The sequence below is a fragment of the Aythya fuligula genome, chromosome 2 (genome assembly GCF_009819795.1).
Source record: "Aythya fuligula isolate bAytFul2 chromosome 2, bAytFul2.pri, whole genome shotgun sequence".
Classification (NCBI taxonomy): Eukaryota; Metazoa; Chordata; class Aves; order Anseriformes; family Anatidae; genus Aythya; species Aythya fuligula.
The window spans coordinates 52,252,099-52,265,370 of record NC_045560.1 but is presented as its reverse complement, the minus strand read 5'-3'; the positions used below and the strand labels follow the sequence as shown (position 1 = coordinate 52,265,370).

Below are 13,272 nucleotides of genomic sequence, written 5' to 3'. Positions count from 1 at the left end.
TAATCAATTATTCACACATGCATGCCATCTCCCACAGAAGAGGCTGGATCAGGCATCTACATTATTTGATGTAATTAAGTTGGTTGTAAAATAAAATGCAATTGATACGGATTATTGCTGGGATTATTTGCCATATGTGGCACACAGAAAAACAAATGGTAGGTTACCTCTGAATTTTTATTTCAAGTATGTTACACACGTTTATATGTAAAAATTGATTATAAAAAAGCAAATGTGACATTAATTCACCATGCCCTAAGTAAATTGCATATCCCTTGTAACCATTCTTCTGGTCAGGAGCTCATTGGACTCCATCAACGTAGACACCTACCCCTCTCACAGAGAAGCTACTTAGTGATGCATGGTGCTTTCCTCCTATCAACACTTCAAAATTAGTTGAAATATTATAGAAAGAGCCTCTTTGTCACAGCCAGGAATTCTGAACTGCAATAAAAAAAAAAAATCCCAGAGCTGCAGTTTAACTTTCAAAGGGTTTTTGTTTTCTTGGTTGGTTTGTTTTGTAGAAGGTATTGATTGTGTTCTCATGTGTCTGCAAATTCTGATGTTTTGGCACAAATTCTCATGTGGTGGCATAAACACCCACTGTCACTGTAGATCCTTCTTGCTTCACCTTCTGCACTGGCAGCACAGGAAGTGGGGTTACTTGATCTCAGTCTCCAAAACATCTCTTGTCCTCCTCAGCCCAAAAGGATAAGTCTTCTCTCTCTTATACTGCGTGTCTGAGTTCAGCTTCTCTCATAGCCTTGTTTCACATAAACTACACACTGTCAACACCAGAAGCTGAAGTTCATTTGCCCCGTCTTCTCTTCCTGTATCTCTTGGCTGACCCAAATCATCCCAAAGATACTGATGGTTGATTTCTTCCAAGCCGTGAACTTGGTCATCGCTGGTGTAATTTGACTGACATAGGCTTCATTTCATGTATTTGGCTTCTTATTTTATAAACCACAAAGTAAGCCATCTTTGTGTATCCTTAACATCACATGCTGCTCCCCTCTTATTTTTGTTTCCTCAAGGTTAACAGTCTTCTTGAAGCTCCCTATGGATTAACCTATCTATGGACATCTCTAGGAAATGACGGATGGACCCATTATGCAAGTGCAACCCTTCTCTTGCAGAGATAAAAAGTCCCTCTCAGTCCAAGAAGATTCCCAGAATATTTTCTCCCTTCCTACACTTCAGCCTGTCTGTCACTCCAAGATTTAAAAATGCATGTTGATTTGAATCATCCAGGACAACATTATGAAGCTACCTCTTCACCATAGTTGAATGTCGTACAAGTCATATCTCATTTGCAGTACAGGAACTGCACCCAGGATCAGTCTCGTAGTGCGGAACAGAGAAAACCCTGCACACTTAGCTTCTCTGAAAATACTGCAGCAGCTGCGGTGTTTGCCTTTGCAGGACTATTAGTTCACTGGCAGGCCTAATACCCAGGCTTTGCACTGCCATGGTGTCCCTACAACCTGGTCCGCATATCACAGGAGTAGTCCATCTTGCTCAGAACAAGAGGGCTGCATGGCATAGTGAGAAATCTTGATACCAGCTTCTTTAACAGCTTCATGATACCATTGCGTAGCTGTAATGGCATTTGTCAGCCACCTAGCACCAAAAGTTACTGTAGTGAGTACCAGTGCTTTTTGAAGGCTTGTCCAGCACAAGCACATCACTGACGGGTTACCCGTGCCATCAGGCAGTCCTGAAGAGGCCGTATGTCGTTGTTTCTCTCCTCTCCGTACCACCCAGCTACTCATCCCACGTCATATGTTTACTGATGAGTCCATGGTGCCATCAACAGCATCAGCTTAGACAGAGCTTGACGTAACCCCATTTTTGCACATGCTGTCACCATTTAAAACCTGGAAAGTTTTCATTTCTTGTACGTTGAGGAGGGTGAGCATGTGTTTCTCATCTTTGCTGTTCTTATAACTGGGAGACATACTCTCGTTTCTTAGGCATGTCTAGAACAAAAATCAGAAAAGAAAGTTTAAAATTGAGAGTTCCCGTGAAACACAAAACTTTCAAAGTTCAAAAAATTTGCTTTTTTTTCTTGCTAACCATAGCTCATTACACCTTTTAAATTTATTTGTCAACAGAAGCACCCAGCATAAAGAAAAGCTGTTGTTTCTTGTGCAGTGAGCAATCTTTATAGGGCAAAACCCTTAGTCACAGAGGGCAATTTCTATTTAATTCGAATTTTTAAACGAGTAGGTTTTGCATTAAGTGTGTTTGCACCTGTCCTCAATACAGGCCTGTCTCCAAAGTATTTTCATCAAGTTGTCAAGGTGAAGCCCAAGTCCTGCCACCACTCTTAAACTTAATGCCACTTCTGAATTTAGTGGAGATCAGGCACAGGGAGGACAAGGCAACCTGTAAGAACTTAACAGACGTTTTAAATAATGAAGCTCCTTTGTGAGAACAGAGCAATATTAAACATTGATGAAAGCTATGTTGATACCTGAGAATGGACTCTCACCCAAGACTAAGTTACAGGTAATCCCATCAGAATGCTTATCTTCTGATATGGCTCTGCTTTTTTTTTTTTATTATTTTCATTTTTATTTTCTTAGCACCACTAAAACTGGACATTTTTTATCTAATTTCTTCAGAGGGAGATTTCTTCAGAGATCTGAAATTCTTTCAGGACATTGAGCAGAACTGAGGCATCTGTCTTTTTCTGAGTGATATCCTTGCTTTCATACTTTCATCCTAACAAATTCCTACAAGATTTATCTTGTCAAACTTTAGTCTGAATGGCACAAATTACTGGCAGGATTGTCAATCTAAAAAGGAGACAGGCATAAATTTAATTGCTCCCTGAAGGTACATGAAAAGCTACATTTAGCTGCAGCTAATTAGATATTCTCCAATCAACAGTTATGATTCATCTGCTGATGAACAAAACAATAAGGCAAATATGAAATAGGCAACAAAAGTTAAATTTGGCCTCCCAAATTGTTGGGGTTGTTTTGGTTTTAATAACGCCTACCTGTAGCTCCATCTCATTGCAATCTCAGAGGAAGGGGAAAGCAGAACAAACCCATTGTTTGGAGATGTAGCTAGTCTTTGCACTGCTCTGAAACCCAAAGCCCATGACGCCTCTAAGTCATAAAACAGAGGCCTCCTGAGTTTTGTGCACGATGAGGGGATGGGGGGACTTCCCTGCTATCACAGACACGGCACGCGTTTGCTCCTGTGTTTGCTCTTCTCTTAACCTTCTCCAGAACTACCAGTAAGAATTAAGGGTAGAGATAAAACCTCCAAAGAGGAATGGGTATTTATGTTGCAATGTATTCATCTGATGATTCTACACTAGTGCTTTTCTGTTCAGTACGCTCATCAGCTTTTTGCCAAGTGAATCTAAGGAAATGGATGGCATGCTTTGCTGAACTATTAATGTCTGCCTTTGCTTGTAATGTTAATTTACAATTCCAGATTAACTCTCCCTGAAAGATCTTAAAGCAGAAGTTTAAGAACAAAGAACTTGACAAAAAATGCCCATCTGACATGGGATTGTTGCTGTTTTAGGTGTAGGAGCTGAAGCAAAAAATAGGTGGACTTGAATTTGTTCACTAGGCTGTCACACAAAGCAGTGTCAGGGGTGGGGAGAGGATCCCAGATGTCTGCGCCTCTGTCTGGGCAAATTCTGCTCCCAAGTACCAAACCAGAAGGGCTGTTAAACTCTTGAACCAGAGAACAACTTGCACTTGGAGTAACTGGAAGCAGAAATGAGCAGCAGGGTGCAGGAAAATAACTGTCTGTTTTAGGTTAGCTCAGGGTGGAGTGAAATGTTTTATCTCTTTGGGGCTCCATCCTGTGTTACTTGTGCACCTGAGTTTCTGTCTGGTTTCAAAAATACTGTGTGAGTATTTAAAGGATACGGTCATAAATTAGTATGATGGCCAACTTCTGACTGGCTTTGTTAAGGTGGTGCAGGCAGAGAAAACAAGCAGGGCATTTCTGGTGATTTGGGTTAGTTGTTATGTTTGTGATAAAGAGAATTACTTACACAGGTAAAAAAGATGAGCAGCAAGTAAAAAATCCCGAGGCAAGTCAGCATGAAAAGCTCAGCTTTGTATTTTCTTAGTTTTTCATCTTCTATTCCAGGGCAACCTAAAATGTAAAACACAAAGTGTTACACTGTTCTGTAAAATATTTTTGAACTGTTGTTTTTGTGAAATGCCACGCAGACCATGGAGCAGTTAAGAACCATAACTATACCTGTTACTTTTAGTGTGACGGTGCCACTTAGATTGTGTTCTCCTCCTTGTTCCCCCCAAGTGCATTTGTATGTGCCACTGTTTTGGCTGGTAGCATTTCTGATCCTCAGCGAAAAGGTGTCATTGGTGAGCTCCAGGGACCCTCCAAGTCCTTTCGGATAATGAGATTCCACATCAAGGATTTTCCACGCTACTCCATCACCATCTCCAGCCATCTGGAAAACACAAATATGTTTCTTGTCGTGGGCAACCACATCATCCCAAGCTTTAGGAGAAAGAGTTTTAAAGCTGGCTTACATGTATGACTGAAAATGCAGAGGCTGAAGCGAGGTGGGGAAAGAAGCTCAAAAGCATCCAATACATTCACATTCCAACCCAAAAGTACTTGATTTTTTTTTTCCCTTAAATAAACACTGCATTTAAGAAAGTGAGTGCTTACGAGCACTTGCAGAACTATTCGTAATTTGCCTCACTTGGACAAAATGCTGGCCGAGATGCTACGTGGTGAAAGGCAGTGGTAGAAATGTGCTCTCAAAGCCTCTGAGCAGAGGCCCCAGCATGGTTCCAGGAGGGAAAGACAGCCCACAGGGAGGGAGCTGCGGCAGAAGGTGGTGGCCTACCCCGCTGTGAGAGGTGGCTTCAGGGACCAGGCTTCCCCAGGAGAGCGTGGCAGGGAGTGCAGGCCTGGGGTTTGTGCTGCCTTACACCAGCTTTTGTGACCCCAGTGCCTGAAACCACGGGGCCTCTCTGGAGGAGTGGGAGCGCCCCTCTCCCCTCAGCTCTTTGTTGGAACCACAGAGCACAAATTGCTTTGACTCCTTTGGATGCAGTTGCGTGAAGGTCACAAGCAGGTTTTTGGTGTGCTTTGGGAGCGTTTGTATGTTGAATTTCTTAATTGTAACCAGAAGAGCTACATTCCTTGGCGTTGCTGAGAGGCTGCTGGAGGAATGAAGCGTATTCCCAGAACAGCTCGTACTGCGGGGCAATAGGATGCGCTGAAAATGACAATTGGCTGGGAACCACAAAGAAGAGAGGAATCCCTAACTTGATTTGAAAGATGGGAGAAGGGTTTGAATTAGCCCGTGTCCATTCTTATTCATTGATGCTGCTCCCTGGGATTTGAGGCAGCCTGCCCTCTGTGAAGGTTTCCTGGTAATGAATTCAGGCTTTCTGTGGACCAGAGCTAGCTCATACAGTCCAAGGCTCAGCTTTTCAGCCAAAGCTATAACTAACGTAAGGCAAAGCTTTTTTATTATTATTTATTATTTTATTTTAACAGGCATATTTTTGGGTTGCATGTCTGTGCTTACTTACTGCCAGTATAGCTACTGCATCAGGGTATAGCAGTTACACTGTAAGTTATTAAAATTAACACAAGGCTAGGAGTATCTGGTTTCTCTTTCATGTGTTTGCATGAAGAAAGCATACTTGGGAATCTGGAGAGAAATATGGGCCTGATGCTCTGTCATGCTTTTGTTCTTTGAAAACAAAAAGTGGTGTAAAATACCAGTTGGGGAACTTTTCAGGAACTGGGGAATTAGACAAAAGTACAAGATTTTCCTAATTATTAAGGTCCTTTCTCAGAAAGTTTTGTGTGTGTTTTTTTGTCTTTTTGGTTTTTTAAGCACATCAACTGAAACAAGGAGCAGTAATTCCCTGGGACTTTCCACGCTATATACAGCAAGAGGGAAGAAAGTACCTTCTTCCTCTTAATCCCCCCATAAAATTACCCCAGCTTCTCTTTCTGATTATGCTCAATCCCAGGCAGCTAAGAGATGAGCAGTACCTATGGTGGTTTTCAGGCTGTCAGGACTTCACTTTGCTACTGGGACTGAAATACCTTCAGGCCCTGCACATTGTCAGAGCGGCAGCCAGAGCAATCCTAGTGCATGGGCTGGGTCCAGGTCTGGTTACAAGTGGGTCAATAGCAGTTAAGTGGATAGAGTTGACCTCCCTCAGATCTAATTTTCACCATTCTCGCTTCCTTTACCATCCCCTTCCTCACTGAAATATAAAACTGCCCATAGGGCACTAAGGAGAACAAGCCTGGCTGCCCTGGATTTTTGTTTGATGGTTTATTTTCTTTTTTTTTTTTTTTTTGTTTTGTTTTGTTTTGTTTTATTTACCAATAAATAAATAAATAAATACATTACTGATAGCTTAAATAATTGCTGTCCTGGATGGTAAATGACACAGTGATTTCTTGTGGCTGAGACTTGGGGATCAAAAAACACTTTGATCGTTCTGTATGCAATTGTAATAACTGCTGGTATAAGGGAGAAGCAAATGAAGTCCACATATCCTATGCCTGACTGTGCACTTATTCCCAGTGAGATTTTGGATTATTTATCTTCCTTATTTTTATGGGGGTACTGGGATTTGATTATTGCCTCCAAAGCTTTCTGAGGAGCTTGGTTTAAGCATAATTACAGTCACAAGTACTGTGACAGTACCATGGGGACAGGCAAGCCAGAAGGACTCCATCTGTGTAAGGCAAAGCACCGTCCTCAGGGCTGCATGAACTACATGCCTGTCCCCAAAATAGAAGACAAAGTTACTGTGTGGCCTAATCTGGCTCCCTCACTTGGGGAGAAACCAGGAGTGACCTGGATGGGGGTTCATGAACCTTTGCCGTCGGGATGGAGGAGGAAAGGTTCATGGGCACAGGTTTAATTCTGGGTTTGTGTGCTGCTTCTTCTCCATTAAATCTCCCCTTCAGTGGGGAGCAAAGGCAGGCAGGCCTGGTGTTGACCATGTGCCCGGCAGCCTCCCTTACATTTCTGAGGCTACAGAGACATCTGGTGGCATTTTCCCAGCCTCTACATGCAGCACATCCATTCTTACTCAAAGACCACAGCGATCCTTGCCCTGACACTTGAACCAAGCTTTTCTCCGTTTCAATCTCATCTCCTGCTACCTCATCAAAAAGCATCAAGCCCTCCCCTTTTAAATTCCACAAGTAGCAAGGAAACAACTGAGCAAGTTTTCACAGGATGGCCCAGTCATTTAAAGGGAAGTCCTAGAAGCATTCAGCAGTCTGCCTCTAGCTCTGTTCAAGCTTACTTTTTCCCCAAACCAAATTAAAATTACAAAAATGCCACTGTGTTTGCCACCCCCTTGTAAATTACTTGGCAGACTCTCACCAGACAGATCATTTGTGGCTCAGGTGCCTATGATCACCCAGCACCAATTCATGCCAAGTCTCCTCCAGGTGAAGGAACAGCCGGAGGTAATTTCTAGGGGTTTCACCCAATTAATTCCCCATGAGCTCAGAGGGATCGAAGCAAATGCTGTTGGTGACATCAATCCACTTGTGTAGGGACCATCCTCTCCTTTAATCAGTAACAAAATGCTTTCTGCCTATGTCTGTGTTTCATTTCCTTTCTGCTATGCTGGCGAGTGAGCCACAGCATGCTGCCTCCCCCTGCTCACCACCTCCAGCAGGAGGAAGGGGAGTTGGGCTTTTCCTGCTGCCACCTTCATTGTTAGTGGCTTTACCAAAATCCAAAAAACAAATCATGAGACCTATGGGTGCCCATCAGAACACTACTGAGCCTATTTGCATTGAAAGGGTCTCAAAACCATGTTGTCTGCCGGGGACAACTGAAGCATGAGTTTTGCTGCGAAGTGAGGACCTGTAGGCAGGCACTATCACTCTGCTTATTTGCATAAAACTCTCCATTGAGAACATTAAACAGAGAAAAAGAAATGTAAGTTTATGTGGGGTTTTTCTGTTGTTTTGCCCTTGTCACATATACAGGGACCAGAAGCTAGCAAGGACCAGAATTAAGACCTGAGAGTCCTGGTGGCTGCCAAGGTGACCAGGAGCTGGTGATGAGCCCTTCTTGCAAAGAACGTGAACAGCCTCCTGGGACGCCCTAGGACATGCTGGAGCAGGTTCAGCAAAGGGCCTCAAAGTTAATTAAGGACTCAGAGTATCTGATGTTCAAATTGAAGCTGAGAGAGTGGGGACTCTTCAACTTGGAGTACACAAGGCTTGAGGCATCCTGCTATGTATAAACACCCCTTGGGGGGGGAGAGGGCAGGATAAAGAAAACAGAGCCAGAATCTTCTCAGTGGCTTTCAATGACAAGACAAGAGGCAATGGGCACAAACTGAAACTCAGGACATTCAACTTCAACATAAGAAAGCCTTTTTTTACTGCAAGGGTGGTTGAACTGGCACAGGTTGTGGAGTCTCCATCCTTGGACTTATTCAAAACACAACTGGACGCGGAACTGAGAACCCTTCTCTAGCTGCCTTATTTTTGTGAGTTTAACAGAAAGATTTTCCACTTCCCAAAAGCTTGGAAACATTTGGTCTAAAGAGGTTATGATTTTCTTATATGTATTCTCTAGCCAGTTGACTGATTCCTGTAAGTTTCTCCTGGCCTGGAACGTATTGGTTAAGAGTGGTGATACTGTGGATATTAAAATGGGATAGGTATGACTGAAAATACTGCTGAGCTGATATATTTCTGTTTTCTGACTGGATGAATTCTGAGAAATAAGTAGAACAATGCTTCCAAGATTTGCCACTAAACAAAGGCAGTTCACCCATGCTGTAGCACTTGCACCCAACTAATCAATTAAAACTTAGTTTTATCATGTATGTGTGAAAGCAAGCTGATTTTAAGTCAATTTATGTTCTCTGCTCTCATTAAACACCTTTTCTCATCACACTTTTCCCAGATTAAGGTGGCACTTTGGCTTCCAGGTAAATCAAACTGCCAATACAATCCACTTTTCCTATAAAAGCAAATTTTTATTTGAAGCAAAATGGTCCAGGCCCAAAACTGATGTAAGTTTAAAGGTGGAATGTATTAACACAAATTTTTATTTTTTTTTCTGAGGGTGGGATGATCGTAAAAATAGTTTTGTTTAAAATTTACCAAGAATAAAGGCCAAGTTGAAATTTCTGACTGCTAAAGAGATCTAAAAACTCTATATGCAGCCAGAAGGAATTTATTTTCTGAAAGTAAAATATCTAGAATTCTGGCAATGCCTGATAGCCAACATATAATGAATTGCAACTGAGCTGAAACCACTTAATAGGTACATTTTGCAGCACAAAAGCACTTTCACATTTGATTAGCACTGAAGGTGCATCCATATGGTTCCTATATGGTGTCATGTAGAGATATGAGCATTAAATCTGAAGGAAAAAAAGTTTTTTTTCTCTAAAATTGATATAAGTTTGGGGCACATGTGACTGAATTCTGCCTGTGCTTTAGAGAAAAACAACAAAAACAAAACAAACCCAAAGCAGCAGTAAAGGAATTGGCATTAGCCAGCCCCACTGGAAAAGCCCTCTGACTCATGCAAACAGCCTTGCTATTGTGTAGGATGCCCTAGCTCAGGTCAGACAACAGAAATGTTTTGGTCATGAAATCACTTCCACTGCTCTCTTCCTGCCTAAGTCATGAACGCGTAGGAGCCACCTGAAGCCAGATAGATGTCTGAGTTTGACTGTGTTTCTTTGGGTAGGTTACAAAATAGATTGAAGCAATTTAGCAACTATTTACCTATGCTAATAGATAATAACTATGCACATTTTGCAAAAGTAATTTCCTATGAAGGAAGGTGAGATTAATGTTAAACATCTATAAAGTTTCTCTTCATTTTGTAATTTGACTTCCCCCTCTAATTCTGCCACAATTTTATATTTTTCGGGGAAGTGTTATAAAGTTAACAGACTTCTCTCCACTGTAGTATAGCCTTCTATCCTCTTCCTCAAAATTTGTTTTAAATTAAGACTGTTCTGAGTACTACATGAGCAACATAGCTAAATATCCAGTGGGACTTCATTTGTGTGTTTCAACTTGATTTTCGAACTGGATATAAAGTGATAATTATACATTTTTATGAAGTGGTTCTCATTTTCAATGTACTATACAAAGAGAAACTGTTCAGTTTCCAATAGCTCTGTGAGGCAGAACGCTAGCTAAAGTTTCATTGCCCAGACTCTCATTTCATAGATGGGCCATAGACATTCAAACCAGTATTTCCACATGCAATTGCCAATGCCTGTGTGCTTTTGCAAAAATGCCCTAGTTTTCATTTCTCAGTTGGCAAACATCTGCAATGCTGATAGTTTTATGGCACACGGGTTGCTCCACACCCCTCAGAACGGACCACCCTTGGCGGGCAGCATCATTATGAAAAGTTTCTCACTAATTTTCTCAAGGCCACTTAATGAACGGGGTGAGACCTGCAGCAGGCTGGAGGAGGAGGAGGAGGACTTGGTCCTCTACCTTTTCCATGCACTAGGCATGCTTACTTTAAATATTTCGAAGTAACAATCATTTTGTCTGAGCTTGACTGACTTTGATCCTAATTCTGCACAGGATTACTCACACGCTTGATTTTGTGCCTACAAATAATCCTGCTGGCTCCAAGAATACTGGGCGTTTGACAGGTTAAACACATACATGCCTATTTGCAGTACGCGGCGTTAGCAACAGCGAAGGAACTGTTAAATGTAATGCTTCCTTTTTACTTTCAGCTGGATTTTGACACCAGAGTATTAACTCCTTCACACAGAACTGACACAGGAGGTACTTTAAAATGGCAGTTTGTTGTTCTTTTCTTCTTGTTTTTCTTTTCTTTTTTTTTTTAGCATATCATATAAAGCTATTTAAAAGTATCTCTGAATTTATTGGAGCATGTATAGGTGCCAGTGGGGAAAAAGGTTGTTGTTTTTTTTCACCACATATTCACCCTGTGCAAACAGCTGCATGTGCAGCACTGTAATGTTGTCACCGTAATTTTTTTAAAGCAGCAGGAGCAAAGGTTAATTGCTTGCATTTATTGCACACTTCAAAGTGACCTCATACAAAAGATTTACCCTAAAAGCTGTTTGAACTTTACTGTCTGAAATTTCGTACTATTTGTCAGAATTACCTTTTAATTAGCCCTTCGGGGGTAAATGTGGTGTTTATTGATTATTCCTTCAGTTGTTGTTTTTTAAATAAGAGATTAATTCTGTGTTGGGTAGCCTAGTCAAAACCTGTCATTCCGCTAACCTCCTTGTGAAGTCTGGGATGGGGACAACAGCACACAGCCAAACTGGGGCAAGCAAAGAGGTATGGAAAATACACGCCCTTACCCAGCCTTTGAAGCAGAAGGCAAACAAGAATAAATTGATGTCTGCCCCACCTTCCACAGTGATGTTCAACCAAAGGTTCTCTCTTCTGTGTCTCTCACCTGCATTGAACCCAGCATCTTGGAAAAAGGAGACTATAGATGCTGCAGTTGCTGAGGGGCTCATCAACACTTGTTTGTAACAGATCTGATAGAGATAGGCACCTTTGGGTTGCAGGTATCATCTAGTTGTTAGGCTGATGCTTATTATTGTAACAACACTGAAATTCAGATGCATTGCAAGTTTCAGCCACAGAATCCCCACCTAATGACACAGCTTATTTATTTACTGTGGGGGAATAATTTCCCCCTTCCTCCCTTCCACTGCTCCCCCATCAGATGGGAAAATAACTCTGTAACTACAACATTTTAAATTCCCAAATAGATCTTCCACTATTACAACAATCAACAGCAAGCTGGATTAGCAGGCAACCAGAGGACCACCAGGGCTAGCCCACAGCAAGCAGCAGGAATGCATGGCTGGGAGTGAGGAACGGGGCACAGCAAAGCTATCCTTTCTGTGTGTTAATTTGGCACACTGTAAACTGAAACTATGCACTGAGATGCAAGCACACAGTGCTGTGCAGCAAGTCGGCCACCACTTGTTCAACCAGTGGACAAATTAGTTTATAAGAAATTTCATCTTGAAAGTGGTTAGCAGTGCTTTCTGCTCATTAGCCAATGGATCCTTGTAGCTCTCCCACAAATAGATGGCAAGAAGGGTACTCCTGCATTGGAGATGGAGATTCTGACCCAGGGCAGCTAGATGTGGCTTTTATTTTGTGACTACAAGAAGATAACTGAGAAGTTCTTACTCTCTGTCTGCAGTCTGCATTTTCTTCCAATATGCCCATCCCAACTAGCCAAATCTTTCTGAAGAAATGCAGTTATTTGTTTAGTTCTTCCATTTCAAAGAAAAAAGAAAAAAAAAAATAATCTCCTGTTTGGGGGAAGATTAACCAAGCAACAATATCAATAATGTTGTAAGGTTTCAAGAAAAATCCTGGAAAGACTCCTCTTTGGAGTCATATTTGGCAGGCTGTACATGGGACATCCCCTGAATTCTGATCCCTGCAGGCTAGCAATTGTTAGATAGAAAAGCAGGCCAGGAGCAATTCAAGGATTACGCTCAGTCTGTCTACAACGACATGGAAAACTCCTGTTCCCTGTGATCAGCTCAAATGCTCTCATTGCTGCCTTATCTCTGCTGCCCTGACAGGAGGATGCCACTTCATAAAATAACCCATTTTTGTACAAGAGACGCCAGTATCAGGTACGAAAGCAAAGCAGACCGCTCAAGTAACTTAGGATTTTTCTTACTTTGTACCAAGACACTGTCTGGTAGGTGACCAAGGAGTCCTGAAGAACTTTACAGGGCAGCAGCGCTTCTTCATCACATCTCACAGCAACATCTGGGCCAGCTACAGCAGCCCCATGGACCAAGCACCACACTGCAAAGCACAGGTACACATTGCATTTAAAAGTGATTGCCTATGTAATGCTTCCCGTCTTCCCAAAACATAGCCCCACAAGCGTAGAAAAGTGTGAAAAGTGTGATGCTCCCCACTTACCATTGCACAGGGTGACGACCAGAGCGTAGGCTGCTGTAGACATGGCTTTCATTGCTTCAAATCACAGAGCAGCAGCACTGTGCCTCTTCACAGGACAGACTGTGAGAGCAGAGTGAAACTGCTACTGCTTCGAGAGTGATATTTCTGGAGACAGGCTGGGGAATCCCCCCCAGAACTTATCTCGAGGTGCCCCATGTCACAGGGAAAATCCCTACGTGTAGGAGCCAGTGCTCCTCCCATCACATCAGTCGGGTCCCTCCCATTTCTCTAACCGCCTGCAGTGGTAGCACCTCCCCTCTCTTGTATTATTATTTCCCA

The 13,272-nt window shown here is 42.3% G+C and overlaps 1 protein-coding gene across 1 annotated transcript; it reads right to left on the bottom strand.

Moving 5' to 3' along the window:
- Positions 1-240: 240 nt before the first annotated feature.
- Positions 241-13,042, bottom strand: CD83 (CD83 molecule). The gene is made up of 5 exons (XM_032182253.1): positions 12,955-13,042; positions 12,704-12,834; positions 4,243-4,456; positions 4,031-4,134; positions 241-1,982 (listed from the first exon to the last, which is right to left on the bottom strand). Exons 1-5 carry the CDS (start codon positions 13,004-13,006, stop codon positions 1,827-1,829), a joined length of 657 nt encoding a protein of 218 aa, XP_032038144.1. The 5' UTR covers positions 13,007-13,042; the 3' UTR covers positions 241-1,826.
- Positions 13,043-13,272: the final 230 nt, after the last annotated feature.